This window comes from Gadus morhua, chromosome 20 (assembly GCF_902167405.1).
Source record: "Gadus morhua chromosome 20, gadMor3.0, whole genome shotgun sequence".
NCBI lineage: Eukaryota > Metazoa > Chordata > Actinopteri > Gadiformes > Gadidae > Gadus > Gadus morhua.
The window spans coordinates 18,210,944-18,230,203 of record NC_044067.1 but is presented as its reverse complement, the minus strand read 5'-3'; the positions used below and the strand labels follow the sequence as shown (position 1 = coordinate 18,230,203).

The 19,260-nt window shown below is 42.4% G+C and overlaps 1 protein-coding gene across 7 annotated transcripts in view; it reads left to right on the top strand.

Annotated features, from left to right (window-relative positions):
* gulp1a (GULP PTB domain containing engulfment adaptor 1a) overlaps positions 1-19,260 on the top strand; it is a 60,888-nt gene that overhangs the window by 22,594 nt on the left and 19,034 nt on the right. For 4 of the 7 annotated variants that reach the window (XM_030343589.1, XM_030343585.1, XM_030343591.1 and 1 more), the window contains exons 2-3: positions 360-434; positions 18,163-18,242. In XM_030343589.1, coding sequence (XP_030199449.1) covers positions 18,215-18,242 — 28 coding nt within the window. In that variant the 5' untranslated portion in view covers positions 360-434; positions 18,163-18,214. Of the gene's footprint in view, positions 1-359; positions 435-12,774; positions 12,963-13,229; positions 13,488-18,162; positions 18,243-19,260 lie in introns of those variants that run through there. The other 3 variants (XM_030343586.1, XM_030343588.1, XM_030343587.1) reach the window with 3 other exon arrangements.

The following is a 19,260-nucleotide window of genomic DNA, read 5'->3' as shown; positions in this document are numbered from 1 at the left end:
AATCTAGAACCCATTTTGATTGATCTTCTTGTTTCATTTGCACAGATCTTTAGTCAATGTAGAATATGAGATTGTGTGTGTGCGTGTGCGTTTGCATGCTTTGCACAAACAACGTTTGTGCACACACACTTTGCGCTGCATTGTTTGCTTTGAATTCTGTGAACTGCTTCGTGTTGCTAAGAAGATAACCATGGTCTACGTTCATTTACATTTGCATGGATGCTTTGCAGGCATTTGGTGTGTTCTATCACAAAGTGAACAACCATTCACGATAGTCTCTACAATCCCCAATGGGCTACAAGTCTCCAAGAAGACTTCCTACTCCCCTCAGCTTATCTCCCGTTCTTTCTCTACATTAGGACGCAGCACCCATGAGACTCCACCAGCCCTTACACCAGTGAGACGCAACACAAGAGCATCAGCAAGCGCCATCGGTAAGACCCGCCCTTATCTAACATCTCACTTCTTACACGCTCAGATATCGATCGTCTGCTGACCTCAAATGCAGTTTGATTCCATAGCACGCGTGCGTGTGTGTGTGTGTGTGTGTGTGTGTGTGTGTGTGTGTGTGTGTGTGTGTGTGTGTGTGTGTGTGTGTGTGTGTGTGTGTGTGTGTGTGTGTGTGTGTGTGTTTCTTCCTCTCATCTCACAACTCACAAGAAAGCTCTACATAATTACATTATACGATCAGAAGATTATATTCACAACACAGACACACACACACACACACACGCGCGCCTTGAGGCAACCCTAAGTGGGGTACCGACCCTGTAGTGGGAACCCTGTATCAAACAGTATGTATCAAGGTGCAAGCACTTCACTCTGGTTTATTGTGCCTAGCATTGAGTTCATGTATTCTGGGCCATCGTAGCTATTCTATATTCCTGTTGGCCTACTGGGTGTTGAGGTGTTATTTTAATATAGTTCGGTGTTGTATGAAAATACAAACACTGTGGTCTGTTTTTCTTGTCATCGTCAGTGTTTTTCACCAATACTGGACCATATCTGTAACAGTGAAAATAAATCCTAATGTGTTCATGGACACATTAGGATGCCTGGAAGCCACAGACAAAATGTTATGCACAATCATTTATGTAAGTTTGTAACGCATGATATTATAGCATGAACAGATTTCAATATATTTTGTTGAAAGTTATTATACATATGTGGGATAGTAAGTAATGTACCTTGCCTCTTCTGTGGATAATTCCACTGATGAACTACACCTACACTAGTACTTAGCAACTGTGAGGCCGAATATGGAAACTTATTTATCTGAAAAAATGAATTGCATTAAAGGTCCCATGACATGAAAATCTCACTTTATGAGGTTTTCTAACATAAATATGAGTTCCCCTAGCCTGCCTATGGTCCCCCAATGGCTAAAACTTGCGTTTGGTGTAAAACCTGCACTAGCTGTTATGCTCGCCTTTGAAAAAACGGATGCTCAAGTGCCCTGATTTGGAATGTCTGTATTCATGACGTCACCAAGAATCTCAGCTCCTCCCCTTACTCTGCCTGGCCCGCCCAGAGACGTTGGCCCGCCAATGAGACTCGACCGTGCGAGCGCCACAGGTGTGTGTGTGCTTGTGTGTGTGTGTGTGAATACACACACTGTAACGCGAGTGTTTCTTGTCGGTTCTTTGACGTGTCTTGTATTTCCACAACGAGACTGTTGTGGGGGTTATCTGAGCCATGGTTGAGAAGGAATTGGGGGAAAGGAACTTTGGCTTTGACTCGCTGAAGTACATGAACTGCGACATGCCGCCGGTTGCTGCGAGGCACCATCGCCCGGCAGCGGGCAGCCGGCAGCAGAAGGCGCCGGCTCAGTCGACTTCAGTCGACTTCAGGTTGATGTGAAAGTGGAAGAACCAGAGACGTCGCAGAACCCGACAAAGTCGTTTGTGATTCATAATATCGTCTGGAGGCGCACACAGCTTTTGGCCGTGATAATATGTATTAAATGATATAGATTTCTATGTATTATGATATTATTTAGATATAGAGCTCCAGGACTGTAACGCAAGTGTTGTACACTTCCTTATTATTTGGATAACCGTTCTGCTTTTGGTGTTATGGTGCATAACACGTCGGACTCTCGTCTCTGGTATTTCTACAACGAGACTCGTATTGGGGGTTATCTCAGCCATGGTTGAGAAGGAATTGGGGGAAAGGAACTTTGGCTTTGACTGGCTGAAGTACATGAACTGCGACATGCCGCCGGTTGCCGCGAGGCACCATCGCCCGGCAGCGGGCAGCCGGCAGCGGGCAGCCGGCAGCAGGCAGCGCGCGGTTCAGTCGACTTCAGGTTGATGTGAAAGTGGAAGAACCAGAGACGTCGCAGAACCCGACAAAGTCGTTTGTGATTCATAATATCGTCTGGAGGCGCACACAGCTTTTGGCCGTGATAATATGTATTAAATTATATAGATTTCTATGTATTAGATGATATTATTTAGATATAGAGCTCCAGGACTGTAACGCAAGTGTTGTACACTTCCTTGTTATTTGGATAACCGTTCTGCTTTTGATGTTATGGCGCATAACACGTCGGACTCTCGTCTCTGGTATTTCTACAACGAGACTCGTATTGGGGGTTATCTCAGCCAAGGTTGAGAATGAATTGAGGGGAAGGAACTTTGGCTTTGACTCCCTCAAGAACATGAACCACGACATGGAGGAGAAAGGGATTGTTGGCGGCGAATGTCTCCCGCTTGAGACCCGCTGAGGGACCACCGCCGGAGGCGGAGGTGCCTAAGCACTGCCCGGCAATGATCCCTTTCTCCTCCTTGTCGCGGTTCAGTCTACTGCACATTGATGTGGACGTGGAAGAACCAGGAACGTCGGAGAACCCAACGCGGTCGTTTGAGATTCATAATATCGGCTCACACAGCTTTTGGCCGTGATAATATATATTATATGATATAGTTATCTATGTAGGCTATATGATCATATTTAGATATAGAGCTCCAGGACTCCCGTGTGTTCTAGAATATTTACAGAACACGGCTAAAGGCTGTGTGCGCCTCGCCATTGCGATACATCCACTGTAAACAGAGCGCATGGTACCGTGGCTGCAAGCTGCTCAGGGCCACACCCCCACCCTCCTCCTTGACCCGCCTTGCTCCTCCTCATTTGCATTAAAGCTACAGACACCAAAACAGTGCATTTGGGGGAAGCTCAATGTGCGACTGGCTCGGATTGGCTGTAACTGCACCACGGCTGAATTTCGGGAACGTCTTTGAATACTGTGTTAGTTGCCCACTAATACCTATAAAAGAATACATAAAATAGCATGTCATGGGACTCTGATCAAGATCACGTCAATGCGTGTAGGTTGAGGGAATACATATGATTAAATATTGTCATGAAAATAAACGTGGGATGGACCAAAGGCCGTCGTTCAGAAAGGTTTAGTGATATCTGTAAGTCATCATCTTCCTCATCGTTCAACATTGGCCACGACGTTCAGAGATGAATTCGATTCATTAGGTTTTAGATTTGGTTTTGTTGCAATAACTTTTTTTCCCAAACTTGAACAAGGTACTGACTACAAATCATCCGGCACCAGAACGATCTTGTTTACCTTTGAACTTTGTTTTTCTACCTTGTGTTTACGGTCCAGTATTAAGTAGAACCCAAAGGACAGGCACAGTGAGATACGAGCGATTGATGTTGCTTTGGTCACACCCCATATTATAATTTTTTTTATTCATCGATTCATTCTAGACTTAGTTCTATATATAAAGGTCTCTCATACATAACCAAATATTCAGCACCCAACCTTGCTTTGAAAGATCTATTCCAATATGCACGTCCCCCGGGCTGCTCGATGTGGCCAACAAATATAAACCAGGCTGTGTCTGTAAAATATATAGGTTGGTGTAAATTACCTCAGAGAGCTTTTATGCCTGGACTGGGGGAAGCGTCTTATCATGCGGAAACAGGGATGTAGATTAGAAACAAATTATTAGGGTAGTTTTGGACCATAAACGCTCCATAGAAATCCCTCTTGGAGATTTACGAGCGCTGTCGCACGAGCGTCGGGTTTAGCCCTCCGTGAAAACCCACCTGTAGTCAAGATGATACTGCAGACGCAACCGGTCCCAGCGCTGCTCTCCTCCCCGTAGACCGCCTTCACATTCAATAAACCCGAACACTTTTCAGTTTGTGTTGTCAAGATTCAAGACTAGGTTTATTGTCCCGCAAAGTGGTTGATTTGGTTTGGGCTCCCAGCCATGCTGCTGCCGCAAAACACAAGACATTCCATTTACAAAGTTGTATGTTGTTTGTTAATAAATATATATATATAGCAAGGTTCCTATCAGAGCCTGTAGGCAAACAGAAAAAAACAGCACCAAATCTGCATTAATCCCTGCAATAAAGACAAAGAACCTACATTGTCCCTCATGGCCTTGTTCTTTTTTTATCTGGCGCCTTTAAACGTTTTGCAGAAGAGGAACCACTACCTCGAGGTCAGTAGCTGATACTGTGTGTGATACAGGACGGGTTCACAAATATCCTATTGGCTTTCCTCAGGGTAGCATTCCTGAGAGGTCTCAAGACTCGCGCTATGCAAGAATTGTTACATATTCTGTTGACTATGACTATCGACTGCTTTGAAGATGTATTGAGATTTGCACAGGCGTTGTTAATTATTTGTCATATTAGCAGACAAATTTAATTTCATACTGCCCAATGCTGATTTGGGGATTAAAATGATGACCATTATATTTATATTCAGCCTAATCTTATTCATCAATTCCCACAACACAAGACATCTGTGTTTGTTTCAGCTGGCTTTCTTCTCATTAGAAGAGAGATGTCTTACAAATTCTTTTTGACAAGGTGTAAAGATTTAGAATTGATCTGGATGAATGATTCTTCCAGACAATAGATTAATCACATTATGCAGCAAAACAAGCCAAATTAAATATTAAACTGATGAAGAAACTGAATTAAACTGATAACATTGTGAAAAAAAAAAAACCCTTACAAATATGGTGACCATAGGGCATCTTTTATCATGTTATACATTTTAACTTATAGACAGTTTCATGAGAATACCAGAGGACTCAATACCAATACCACCATTCACGTAGCCTCCACAGTCTTTGTCTCCTACTGTCCCCATCGCCAGAGCACTTTTACTATTCATTCTTTACAAATCACTTATTTAGCAGACAGTTTTATCCCATAGCGACTCTGCACTCTGTCAGTTAACTTGCAGAAATGTGCTTGGGCAGCACTTGGGAATTGTGTGTGGTTATTCCAATATTGATTGTGTGCTTATATTGTTCTCACTCAGCCTCACTTGTATGTCGCTCTGGATAAAAGCGTCAGCCAAATAAATCAATGTGATTTAATCCAAAGCCAATTAAAGTGATTTCAGTGACGTCATGAGGGAGTCAAACTACCTAACCGCTTCACTCTCATGCCTAAATCCCTCATTTAAGGAAAACCAAACAACCTTTTTAAAATGGTACCCGCCCACTATTTCCATTTTTATTATATTAGGCACTTTCTATTTGGTTTAGGGGTTGGGCCGTTGGCTGATCAGGCTCTAACAATCTGACAGGGGAAGGGGACGGGGGACAAGGGGACGGGCAGTCTGACATTTGATTGAAGACTTAGTGCATCTAAGTCTAAAGTTGGACCAGGATCAATCCATATCAATACTATGTTACCCACTACATCTCTTCATCTAAGGGGTTTATATTTCACCCTAAGACACCCTTAGTTGTCTTCGGGTTTGGCTTTCCTCAACAGACTTGAGTCCTTAAAAGTTCTCAACCCCAGGATGGCTTGTGACCCTCAACTCCCACTTTATTCAGACAAGCAGCGAGCGATCCTGAGGGCCACTGAGGGTAGGCCTCCCACGCAGCACCCTATTGCAGGTGGCTCCCGGTTCTCTTCGCTGGCTTGAATCCAAGTGTAATGATTGAATTATGAGCAGTATGCCAATACTCTGATTCTGATGTACTGCGATGTTAAACCTGCTCTTTGTAAGTTTCCAATTAGCGGCCAGCTTCTATTGGCTTGAGTTGTAGCTGCACTTATTGCTATATAATTGTAGTTATTTACAGTTATAGCTATATACTGTCATCTGAGATTTACCCATGAGAGGGGGATAGTTAGAATTGAAACAATTTCTAAAGAAAAAATCCCTGGATGGATGGACTCGTGGACAGGCGTGTTCATACTTGAGACGCTTTCTATTTTTGGAGTTAATGGCTGCAGTAGAAACGTTAAATAATACAGGTTTAACTTTAATGGTTTAGGTTAAATAAATTATTATTAAGTGCATTCGTTAAGGATGGCTTTTTCATCGACGTGATGGAGATGTGTAGGATGGAACATATGTTTGCTTAAAACTGGAATCATAAAAGGGAACCTATTCAAGCGACCGAATAATTAAGTTGATGATAGGGTGTTCAATTTTCTCTGTTAGAACCCAGATGTCACACTCTACCCATTTAATGTATCCTTGAGCAAGATCCCTAACCTGCTCTTAAATTACATGAATTCTGAATTATTGCGGTCGCTCGTGATTAAAGTGACAGAATGTTAAACGGTTTGCACCCAAGTAGGATTGGTTGTTGTTACTAATCAGGATGTTGGTGACAAAGTTGATTTTGATGCAGCATGCAGCATCTTTTGCCCTGTACTTTGGCAAGGACTAAGCTAAGTGCAGCCTTAAATCACCACACGTAGGTTGTTAGAGTTTTTAGCGGCAGTGGCAAAAAGTCAAACTTCGCTAATTTTAAAGAACACAATTTATGTAGCGCCGACATTTGAAGGAATAATTGGCAAACCCTTGAATGTTTGCCGTTGACCTTGCTTGGAGGGTTAGGCCCTTCAAGCATTGGAAAGAAAATGCAGGTTGGAATTGGATGAGAAAATTAATTCAAAGGTGATCTATTGATTATATGACGAGAGGAATCTGAACTTTATTTATCAGGCAAACCACACTTCATCTACTAATCGTATTTTAGGGAGGAAGGACCTTGTTTAAATCTTATTATGCTAGCGGGTAACTTTACACACACACACACACACACAAAGGTGTTTTCTGTTTATTTTTCACTTTTATTTTTCCAAGAACTAATTAATTATTATTTTCCTACCTTAATCAAACCAATTTTATATATAAAGCCCTTCAAAGACCCCCGTGTTCATTTTATCCACAAATACCATTATTTTAAATCCCAATTTAGACTTAAGGAATAATACGTTTCAAGAAAAAGTTTTCACAAAACCGTTAATTATTTTTAAAGTGCCACCTTCTTTTTAGCATAACAAAGTGGTACTTCAACCCTGAGGCAATGCAATTAAAAGAGTCATGGTCTGGGTTTGAATCTTCTACCTCAGCGAAATCTTAGTGAGATAATCCTTGAAACATATTACAACCGACTCGCCAAAACGTATTTCTACACACACACGTAAGTACGTACACATTTGTGCTCAAAGTGCTTCAAAGACACAGAGATACGGAGACATAGAAAAAGGCTGTGATACGCTGGCATTTCATCTGAGGTGTGGGAGAGAAACTTTTTTGTGCTTGAGTCTTGAGAGTCCTAATAAGAAGCAATTTGTCTCCGCTCCCAGATGGTAGTCTTTGACAGAGCGGTATCATCTCTATCCAAACAGGCCCACTTCCCGGCCGTTACCCCCTCCGTTCAGACGCTGCTTGGTCAGCTGTATGCGCTCTGCCAGAAATCAGTTGACCCAGACCCAAAATAACTAGCTCGCCTCATCGCAGCAGTTATTACAGTTATTACAGTTATTAAAGTTACATTATTGAAGAAGAATCTCCCATTAGGTTATTATGCTCCTTTTTTTTTCAGGCTGAACAATTCATAGTTATGAACAAGATAACAAACACAAGGATGATGCAAGAAACTTTATATTTCGACATTGTAGGTAAGCAGTATTGCACTATGCCATCAAAGTAATTCACATTGGTACAAGAAAACCTCCAAGGTTGCTGTAGTTTATAGAAAGGTAGTTTTCTTTACACCGATTGTCTGTAATACGAGAGGCAAAAAATAGTTTTTCTAGGTACAATACATCGGTACAGTACAATACATAACAGAGAGAGGGAAAGCTGTAAATGTGGCTAGAACTGTTCTTGTACATGTATTATTTGTACCCCTGTGTCCAAATAGACATGAACCAATACACATTAGGGAAGCTGGTGTCCTTGTTTGTGTACTCTGTTGCTCCCATTTCAGGGCTTTTACAAAAACAGCAAACATCTACCTGTACTTCTATGCGCCACCACCCGCTGATTCAGACAGAAAATCCTTCATAAATAAAACAAATATTTGGTGCTCTGCTTGTGCCATGTTCTTATTGTGTTCTGGTTAAGGAATGTAACTTTTGATATTGAACCAGCGGCCTTATGATGTTGTTAATAAGCCTTTGAGACTATAACATGGTTAAATTATTAAATTAAGTTTAAGCATAGAAATTGCCCCATTTCAAGTTTTAACATCTCCTCACAGACTGAATCCTGGCACTGGCCGAATGTAAGCCCTCATCAAATACCAGCTACCTGGACACAACAGCAAGGCTCTCCATGAGCTACTCATACTATGCATTGAATGTATATGCAGAACTGGCAGCATTCTGCATTAGCAGCAACACAGTCAGAACCACTCTTGGTCGAGATAATGACCAATTAGGTTTCCATTCACATTCCTTCATTGATTTCTCCCCACCGTTTCTTGGGGAGCCTCCATCTGACCGCTCTACACGTTTTGCATCAGTAAATGGGCAAATGTACCAGTCCATTACAATTAACAATCCCATTACTACTAAAGCAAAACAGGTTTGAATACTTTTGGGGGGCTACATCCTGATATAAATGTACAAAGTAAAAATATATTTGTTTGGCTGATGCTTTTGTTTAAAGAGACTTGCAGTGAATTCAGATGCATTCATCAAGGGAGAGATGGAGGCCGGGCATTATGCTCAAGGACAGCCTCTAAGTAGACTATTGGAACGGAGTTCAGAGACTTTCCACCTTCTACCACCAGCCTCATATAAATACAGTAATCATGCACACAAAATGGTTATTTCATGGTTCATGTTTCACATTCAGTTCAAGTCTTTGAAAACCCAAAATATGCTCTTTATATCCCGGCAGATACATACCACAGGTTTCTCACTTTGGGATTAGGACCTGAAATCAATTCTAATGATAACTTTAAAGAGATTCAAATGGATCATTAATGATCCATCATCTCATAACTTGATTGAGGAGAAATGCGTGTAGATGGAATCGACAGAAATGTCAAGTTTCCTGTGTCTTCTAGCTATGGTTCTGTAAATGGAAACTATCCTCCATCTGCACAAATCTAACTTTAATATAGAAGACTGGTCTGAGACTTTCACTATCAGCAAAATCACATGAAGATATTTACTGTTGATACTCAAGGATATCTTCCTGTCTGGTTTGGCCTAGAATAGCAGTGATATACCAGTAATATACCTTTAATATTGAACAAGTGCATATCTTATATTATATGTCAATATCTTAAGTAAGTATGAAGTACATGTAGTGACATATTATTTCATGCAAAGAAAGAAGATTCAATGCAACTTTCTTTACCGTTATTTTGGACAGTGTCTGAACTAGGAGTTGTTATTTTTTCAAGACAGTTGTATAACGACCTGACCGCACATCTCCCCACCCTTACTTCCTACCCTTTAGTCGGTTATATGCCAACCGGAGGGGCCTTGAACCTTATTGTGGACTTTGCAGTTCCTGTGATCTTTGTTTTGCCTTAGGTAAACGGGGGAAAGGAACTGAAAATGGAGATTCAGCAGGCCCTTAATTCCCCTTCCTTGTGGTTACAATCGTGGTAGGAATCTAAATGGAATCTTCCTTTTTTTCTATTATCCCCCAAAATCATTTTTTTTTATTTCTTACAATGTACCCTCTCTTTGTGACAACACTTATTTTCTTTTGGACTAGAAATTCCTCTTAACTTAACATGGTGGTTGGATTTGATCAGGCTGAACATCCGTGTTCACACGGCTTCAGCTCGTTTGTAAAGTTGAGAAAAGGCTTTTTTATTATTATTTCCTTTGCATTTCTCTGATGTGTCCGTTGTAAGGCCAAGCACGAAGCCTGGCCTTTAGGGCAGACAGGAGCCAGTCAACCTGTGTCTATTTGTTTGGTAAACATACCCTGTAGGGATGCTCTGGGGTTCAACTTCTTGGCCCTCGGATGTCTCCGCCTCACTCTCTCAATTAGCCCAGCAGCGCCTGGTGGAATTGTTGATGACCTGTCGAGGTTTTCCTGTCATACTGTGTGTGTGTGTGTGTGTGTGTGTGTGTGTGTGTGTGTGTGTGTGTGTGTGTGTGTGTGTGTGTGTGTGTGTGTGTGTGTGTGTGTGTGTGTGTGTGTTTGGTTTAACAGCTCTATTGATGTGATGTGTAACATCCCAAATACCCCTGATGTTGTGTTTTTAAACAGAGACAGAAGGGAAGTGCTCTTACTTGAGATAGGCTGTGTATTTGATCTGTACATGGAAATGGCTTTCAACGATAAAATCCTTAAATACCAGCCCATTCTGGAATTCTAAGGGACCTAGGCTACCAATGCAATCTAATAGTGTTTATTTTTGGAAGCTTGGGCCATGTCCACAACCGTGTTTTCAGTGGGTTAAGGCTGGCTGGGCTGTCCAGCAGAAAATCTAAACAATTAGCAAAGTTCTGCTCCATATCAGCAGTGATAGGCAGCCTGGCAGTCTGGCGCAGGAGATGTTTTTTGTACCCTTGAACAATGACTTATCTTATCTCCGAAATATTTGAATCTTGTCTCTTGTAATGTGATCGGTGGATTCAAATAAAGAATTAAATGTGTGTGTATGGTGGAATACATTTTAATTGAAACAGATGTTAATGTTTTATTGCGATCTTCAGGGGTCATACTATTTTCATCCAGAGGGCTTTGGTGCTTATGAATAACGTGAACGTTTTTGTGGTAATCCATAAGCGATAATCTATAAGTGTGTGTTTGCTTTTGCTCTAACTAGAATTTTGGACTGGGCCCTGATCATCGTATTTTATAGCATAATTGCACAGAATTAGTAGTGCAACATAAGGGTCATTCTGAGACACACTTTGTATGGCATGTTTGTCCTCTGCAGTGTTATGGCTAGTGCGTGCGGGCTCCTAAAATATGTCAGTAGAAGGCTGCAAATGTGGACATATTTTTAGAGTAGAATTCGACGTATGGGTGTGGTAGGACTGGTGAAAATTTTGACATTCCTTCCTATGCATTTTTCGCCCTCAAATGGTCCCCCCCCCCCCCCCCCACTAGCCAGGGCTGTTTAATGTCTGAGCCAGCTACAGCTGCCCATACACAAGCTGGGGAGTCTAAATTATGCTGGGCAAGGCATTGGGAGGGAAAAAACATAGAAAAATAAAGTAAAACAGAAGAACCTAGAATTTCAAACAGGCTGGTCCCCGCCCTGTTTTGCATGGCCCCCAAACGGCAGAGGCAGGCAGATTCTACCTCCTATGCGCTCATTCCAGCTTAATCACCCAGCCGGAAACCCTTTGAGGAATCACATATACTCTTGATTTTCTGGAAGGTGGTTTGCATCATCTGTCTGTCCATTTAGCCATCTGTCTATCCCTCTACCCAGCCCGCTTTCTGTTCAGCTCTCTAGGTAGCTGTCAAGCGGGCCGGATTTTTCATGCTTTTTGAATGAGTTCCAACCGAAAGTGAATATGTCGAGGGCACTAGAAACACATTGAATAGTCTCTCTCTCTCTCTCTCTCTCTCTCTCTCTCTCTCTCTCTCTCTCTCTCTCTCTCTCTCTCTCTCTCTCTCTCTCTCTCTCTCTCTCTCTCTCTCTCTCTCTCTCTCTCTCTCTCTCTCTCCGTCTGTCTATCTCTATCTCTCTCTCCGTCTGTCTATCTCTATCTCAGTCTCTCTATGTATTTTATTCTATCAGCATACACAGCTTTTACATGGTCTTATTTCCCCTGCTCTCTATGGTTGAGCAAATCTCTGGCCAGGTCATCTGAAAGTGTCACATTTCAAGAAGGGAAGAATCCATGGTCTTATTGCGACAATAGTTCTGCAGGCTGTGATTCTCCCCCCCCCCCCCCCCCCATCACACACACACATTTCTTTTGGGGATCTGAGTATAATGTGGAGTCAATCGACCTGAACAGGATGTGTTGTCTTCTAGAGAACATAAGGACGGGACTTGTTGTAAAGTCCAGTGCATTTGTCTGAGAATGTGCAGGTCGGCTGAGTCAGGCTGGAACGAGACGGGGCGTTATGGCAGGCAGAGGGGTTATGTGGGCTTTCAGAAGTCATCTTTGGTATGCGCCCAGTGCTTCTGCAATAAACCCCTAACCTTGTTTTGAAAGAGATGTCTTTTCCACAAACAAGGGCCACTCCCTTGGGTTAAAATAAGGTCAGTATGTGAGCAGGGAAATGTGCTTGCATACAAAAAGCAATGTATACCACACAAACATAAATGAGTTTAAAAAGAAAGTTACAATAGAGCCACTTGAGAACAAACGTTGAACTAAAGAAAACTTGAATAAACAGTTAGGGTTTTTAAGGTTACATAACATAACAGATTGTTATGTCCTCAGTTCCTCTTGGCAGACGGTTCCAGAATGTCAGGTATGGAGCGTTTCCTTGAATACAACTTCTTGTTGAGTATGCAAAAACGCTAAACCCACCATCATTCTTCCTCCGCCTCCTCCCCCTTCTCTCCTCCTCTTCCTCCTTCCCCTCCTACTTGCTGTGGTCCTGAGTGCATCACCATCTGGCCCACAGCTGAAAACTATTAGACCCTGCAGAAACGTCCTCCGCTCACTTTTCAACAAGACCCGTTTCACAAGGCAAGCGAGTGAGCCTTTCTCCCAGCAGAGCTATTTTTTGAAGTTTTTCTACCGTTTCCCCGGGTCATGCAACTTTTATCGTAAGCAAGGATTTCTTCTAATCTGTGATATCAGAAGGTGCTTGGTGTTCTGTTTTTTTGTTTTCATCACGCGAGTGTGAGTGAGGGGGAGAGTGAGTGAGAGAACGGCTGTTTCAACTTTGGGGCACCGTTGTTGTTCCAGCGGAGAGAGGAGCTGAATGCATGCGGAGGGATTGTTGCTCTGATGTCCGGTGGGCTGTGTGTGCCGAGTGTGCAGGATTCCAGAGGCTCCATTATGCCAGAGAAATGCAGGAAAACAAAAAGAATCATTGTTGCGTTCGCTGCACTGGGTTTTATGTTGCGGCCGGGTTGCACGTCTTTATCGCGTGTCAAAAATTGGCTACCTGTTTAGCACATATGGGTCGCATTAGACACGGCTTGACAGGCTGTTTCTTTTTTAACAGGAGACGTGTACTTTCCCCAAACGTATTTCAGTGTACAGTGATTATTTTCTTTGCACAGTGATTCTCTAATTCCATTCTTTTGCTGAGTTTTGGGATCAAGGGAAGACGTCCAAGTGTCAAAGTAGGTTCAACTTTTTTTGCAGAAAGTTTGTTTCCAGAGTTAAATTCCATTTGATTGAGTCACTGAACATTGCCAAATCTTGGGCACAGTTTTCTTTTTCTCTGTTTTTCCTGGACAGAGATACAAACTTTCCATAACTTGCTTGTGAAGGAAGATAATGCATTTCCTCAATGTTAACTATGGACACAAGGCAAAATGTTTGGGCTTGTGACTGTTGTTTTCGGAGATACCTTCGACCTATGGTGATAGATGCTGGCTGCTGTATACATTCGGGTATTGGTTTTCATGGTTTATTTGCCATTGGCAGGAGCTCAAACACAAATCCACCTGGTCATGTCATGTATCGGTACTTAGAGAGGAAACCTCAAATTTGCTGAAGTATTGGCATGTGTCCAATCTTAGTTGGATTCTTAAACCTGATAAAGTTTGTCCGGTGTGTTGTGGTGTCCCGGGGATAGATGGGCTGTGTGTCTATCTACAGATGCTATCGCTAACATGAGGATACTGTAAACTACCTATGGTGCTTGGTTCATCCTTTCAGAGCTGTTTATACACACACACACACACACACACACACACACACACACACACACACACACATACACATACACATACACACACACACACACACACATACATACGCATGCACACACACACACACACTTACTAAACTACCCGTAGGAAGTCACTACCTGACTTGGTACTTTAGGCTATAGCTGGTAAACACAGACGGAGGGGGTTTGAGACCTAACAACCAAGTGTTAAAAGTACTGTGTGTGTGCATGTGCGTGTCCCTGTTTGTGCATTCGTGCACAATCGCAAATTGGGGGTGGGGGAGCTGTGCTGCTCCTGGATGAATGCGGATGACTCTGTTGGCGGAGAGTTCTTAAAAGGAGGCCAGAATGCCTGCAAAAATGTCAATCAAGATGAATGACATCACAGCCAGACATCACAGGCGTGCGACAGGCCCAGCTTTACATCGAGGCACAATGACTCCTTCACAATAAAAGCCTCCCCCACGATAAAGGCACTCTATCAGCGACTGCAGGCATCATCCCTGTGTGCTAATCGAAGAGAGGCCGCTACAGATAGAGGCATTTCTGTGTGTGTGTGTGTGTGTGTGTGTGTGTGTGTGTGTGTGTCTGTGTCTGTGTGTGTGAGTCTGTGTGTGTGTGTGTGTGTGTGTGTGTGTGTGTGTGTGTGTGTGTTGAATATGTTTATGGTGTGTGTGTGTGTATGTGTTGAATATGTGTATGGTTTTCTGGGTGTGTCGGCACAAAGTGTTTCACTGTGTGTGAGTATATGTATGAATAATTTTCTAATTAATACTTTTTAGGTTTTTCATGGATTTAAATATGTTCAATTGAATAAATCACTGACAGTGCTGCATTGTTCAGCCACTATTTGTAATACATTAGCATTTTCTCTACTAGATGAGCTTCTAGCAGCAGACTGGCCCACTTTGGAAGACTTGTCTGTCTGGTAACCGCACTATGAAACATGGATAACCACATGCTTATAATTATAGTGGGTGATGACCTTGAAACTAACCGGAGCATTTATTCTTTACGCTCAGTTCATTCATTCCCACTTCATTCATTCTGTTGAAACCTGAATCATTCAGTCTCATTTCTCCATTCATTGTATAGGTCAGACCCGGATAATGGCCTTTAAGCTAGCTTTACAGTGATCTTATGAATCAAGGGAAGTGGAATAAGACGCTGGATTTCATAGGAGTTAAGCCAGCCGGCCAGCTAAACATTACCAGTGCCATGATGAACTCAACCACACTGACCGGACTTCAACTTGGATCGATTGCACAAAGTGCGCACTATAGCTTGGTTCATCTGATCATGGGGCACAAACTGTGTATTGTACATTGGCCAATCAGATGTCATTGCCTAAGCCCTGAAACTAGGGATGCACCGAATATTCGGCCACCGAAAATGTTCGGCCGAAGATGGCCCAAAACATAATGTTCGGTTTCGGCCGAAGGAGTAAAATAATACACCGAGCATTTTTATTTTTGATTAAAAAATATATAATAATAATTATTTTACTCATTTATTGAAAGGTATATTGTTCTTAAATTCTTGCTATAAGGTCTGCTGGAATGTTAGAAAACGTTCAGTATTAAATAAATATTTTGTATCAAATTTGTAATTGATTTTTTTTTATTGAAAAGCAAGACAAAAAAGTATATAAAGGACATTTAATTGTTTGATTTATGCAATGGTGAAAAATTAAAGCAAAATGAATGAAAAACAGCAAAAGCCACATTCGGTATTCGCTTTCGGCTTTCGGCAAACTGTTTCAGTATATTCGCTTTCGGTTTCGGCCAAGAATTTGCATTTCGGTGCATCCCTACCTGAAACTGCCTGACGATTAGTAATGCTGCATTCTTTTTTCTGTTCGCTGAATGAGAAACAGCAGAAGTATATATTTCTGTTTTCCCCTGTAGCTCAGTGATGCTGCCTGGCAGACTCTGCAATGTACCAATATTCACTCTGTAGCATTTAAGTCTTACACAACCCTGCGGAAGCACACTGTAGCTGAAACAGAATAATATATTGATCCCGGGCCTTTGACTTGGATGTACGGGGCAATCTGCTATTCCTGTCTTTTCTCACATGGAGATGCATTTGTTGTTTCAAACGGTATATGTTGGCCCTTCTTTTATTCATTATTGTTATCGCTTGGGATGTGATTGCAATCGCACATTATGTAATAGGGTCCAACAGAATTAGGAGGAAAGAAAGGTGTTTAGTGTAAACATTTTCTCAAACCCTTTCTGTAAAGGTTAAGGCCGTAGCCAACTAATCTGTTTGCCTCATCATCCCATACAAATAGGCTGAGACCCTTTATAACCTTTAGTGCTACTTCAGCCACCACTGAGGCGACATCTCTTTATACACACACACACACTGTCTAACGTTGAGCCATTAGTCACCGCACAGTCTTTCACTGATAAACCTCTTTTGTGCGCAGAGTCGCTTACAAGGAGCTCATGATTGGTGGGCATGTAGAGCACCTCATCCATTGACTCCTCCTCCTCTTCCTTCTGCACCACTGCCTGGTCCACGTCAAGCAAACACGAACACATTAAGGTTTTAAAGCCCATGCAGAGCATGGTGCCTCTTGGCACCCCACCCAACAGAGCTCTTAGACCTGGGGTTGTGCAGGCTTCGCTGGTTAGTGTTGTGGTTTGTGGTCCATTATGTTTGTAGCGTATGGAGGTTTCTTTGAATGGTTACAACGGAGAAGTGTCCGCAGGGAACGTAGTATAGAAATGCACTCGCTTCATCTATTTCCGTCTACAATGTATTTATATATTCATTCCTTTGAGCCATTTTATTATTTGTAGTTATGTTATTTTATACCTGAGATCCAATCCTTGTACATTTTGTGCTGTGGTGAGGAAATAAAAGTTCTGGAAAAGCTTTTCTAAGTCTTCACAAACTGAGCATTATATAGGTTATGATGCGGTTATATTCCGTTTTCAAGTTTACTCTCTGGAATTTGTCAAAGGGAATTGTATTCAATCCTGAATGAGGTAAAGGTGTCAGACTTGGTGCCACAGGTTAAAAACATTCTGGCATGTTTTTCTTTTCCGTTCCTGCCTATTTTACTGAAGCCCACCCCCACTCTTTACAGAGTTTTAGGTTTGATTTTAGTTCTAGCTATCATAGGATAGAATATAGCATATAAATGGGTCGACATCTGGAAGTTTGTCGGTAAATTATGAAAAAAGGCTCTACCACTTTGTGCTTGATCAATATGAAGTGGTGGTGTCTTGTTTTCACGCTTAATTTAACTAAATAATTCATAAATCTTCTTTTACTGAAACAGGGCTTATTTGGGGACAGGTAATCAACAAATTGAAAAAATTAACTTTGAGGATGCACCTGCGCTACTGGTGCAATACATTTACAAATATGCATACATTACCGTATCTTGTGTTTATATTTATTTATTTTAAAGTTTTTATTGGATGTGTATTTTCTGAAAATGTTTTATATATTTGTAAAGTTTTCTCTTAATGACTACTCTACAAAGCCAAATAAAACTTATTTTTTGTAGTTTATGAGACAAAGCAAGTAAAACCTATTATTATGACCCCCCTCAAATCAGTAAGTAAACTGATGTGAATTAAGCATAAACGCATGTATGGCAGATGGCGTGTTTTTTAGTGGTGTGCTTGATTTGACTGCTAGAGACTTCATAAACATTACCTCACACTGGAAGTGTTGGGTGGTTGGGTGGGTGTGTGTGTTTGAAGGGTGGAACGTACTTGTGTGTGTGTGTGTGTGTGTGTGTGGGGGGGGGGGTAGCACTGTGTGTGTGTGTGTGTGTGTGTGTGTGTGTGTGTGTGTTTGTGTGTATAGGGGGGGTAGTACAGTGTGTGTGTGTGGATGTTTGAAGGTTGGAACGTACTTGTGTGTGTGTGGGGGGGGTAGTACTGAGGGTGTGTGTTGGAAGGCTGGAATGTGTGTGTGTGTGTGTGTGTGTGTGTGTGTGTGTGTGTGTGTGTGTGTGTGTGTGTGTGTGTGTGTGTGTGTGTGTGTGTGTGTGTGTGTGTGTGTGTGTGTGTGTGATGGAAGGGTGGGACGTTTTAAGTGTCAAAGGCTGAGGTGGATTCCATTGTTGAATTTCATTTTCCTGCATTCCTTCCCAGGTGAGGCATCAGCACATCATCAAGAAGGACCACACCAAGGAACAGTTCCAATATGAACCGGGCATTCAACAGGAAAAAAGGTACATGCCGTTGCCTCCTCCTCCTCCTCCTCCTCCTCCTCCTCCTCCTCCTCCTCCTCCTCCTCCTCCTCCTCCTCCTCCTCCTATTATGTAACCTGCTTATTTCCACCAGGGTAGCATACTTACGATGATGCTTCATCTACCATTCTTCTTTTCCCACCAAGTTGACAATGCAGGAGGCGGGTCTTCTGCGCTGGATGATTGTACAATTGGTCTAGGATGAAGCATTGTCAGACACCAATGCCCCGTTTTCATTGGCGGGTCCATCCAAACTCATATCTGTTGTCGACACGCGTGCCCCTGAAAGACATGCTACAGTACTGCTTTGCCAGGATGGCCGAAAGGCAAACCTCATCTGAGCTGGTAGTGAGGGAGCTGTGGTGAATCCTTTTAACAGGCTTAACCATAGCTTAAAGCAACGCCTTCTACTACACTGCCCACAGTAATAAAAATACACACACACACACACACACACACACACACACACACACACACACACACACACACACACACACACACACACACACACACACAGTGTACTGTGTACTGGCACTTTCATTTACACAGCTGCAAGTAAACTGTTCAGAGTGCGATATTGAAACTTCAGCCATGTTTGCCCTTGGCTGTCAAAGCGTGTGTGTGTGAATATGATAAGGTTTTTGTGTGTGTGTGTGGATGTCAAAGAATATTTGTGTGGTCACATACGATCTCCTACACAAACGTATGGAACAGCTTGTGCACGCAGGGCGCTTACCGCTGATTGGCTAATCTAGCTCAATATACTTTCTCAACTGGCGTCCAGCAAGGTATGAGTAAAAGTCCTACAGAGGACTACGGTTTACAGTACAGCCTGATGGTGGCTCTGCCAGCTGTCTCCCCCTACCAGCAGCATCAATCAGCCGGGGATATCACTCGGGGGAGGGGTAGTGCTGTCCATAACCCAGGTGGCGCTCAGCGATTTAATGACATTAGGCTGTCGTGATTCACTCCGGTGTCCTCGATGGCGCCTGTGTTTTTT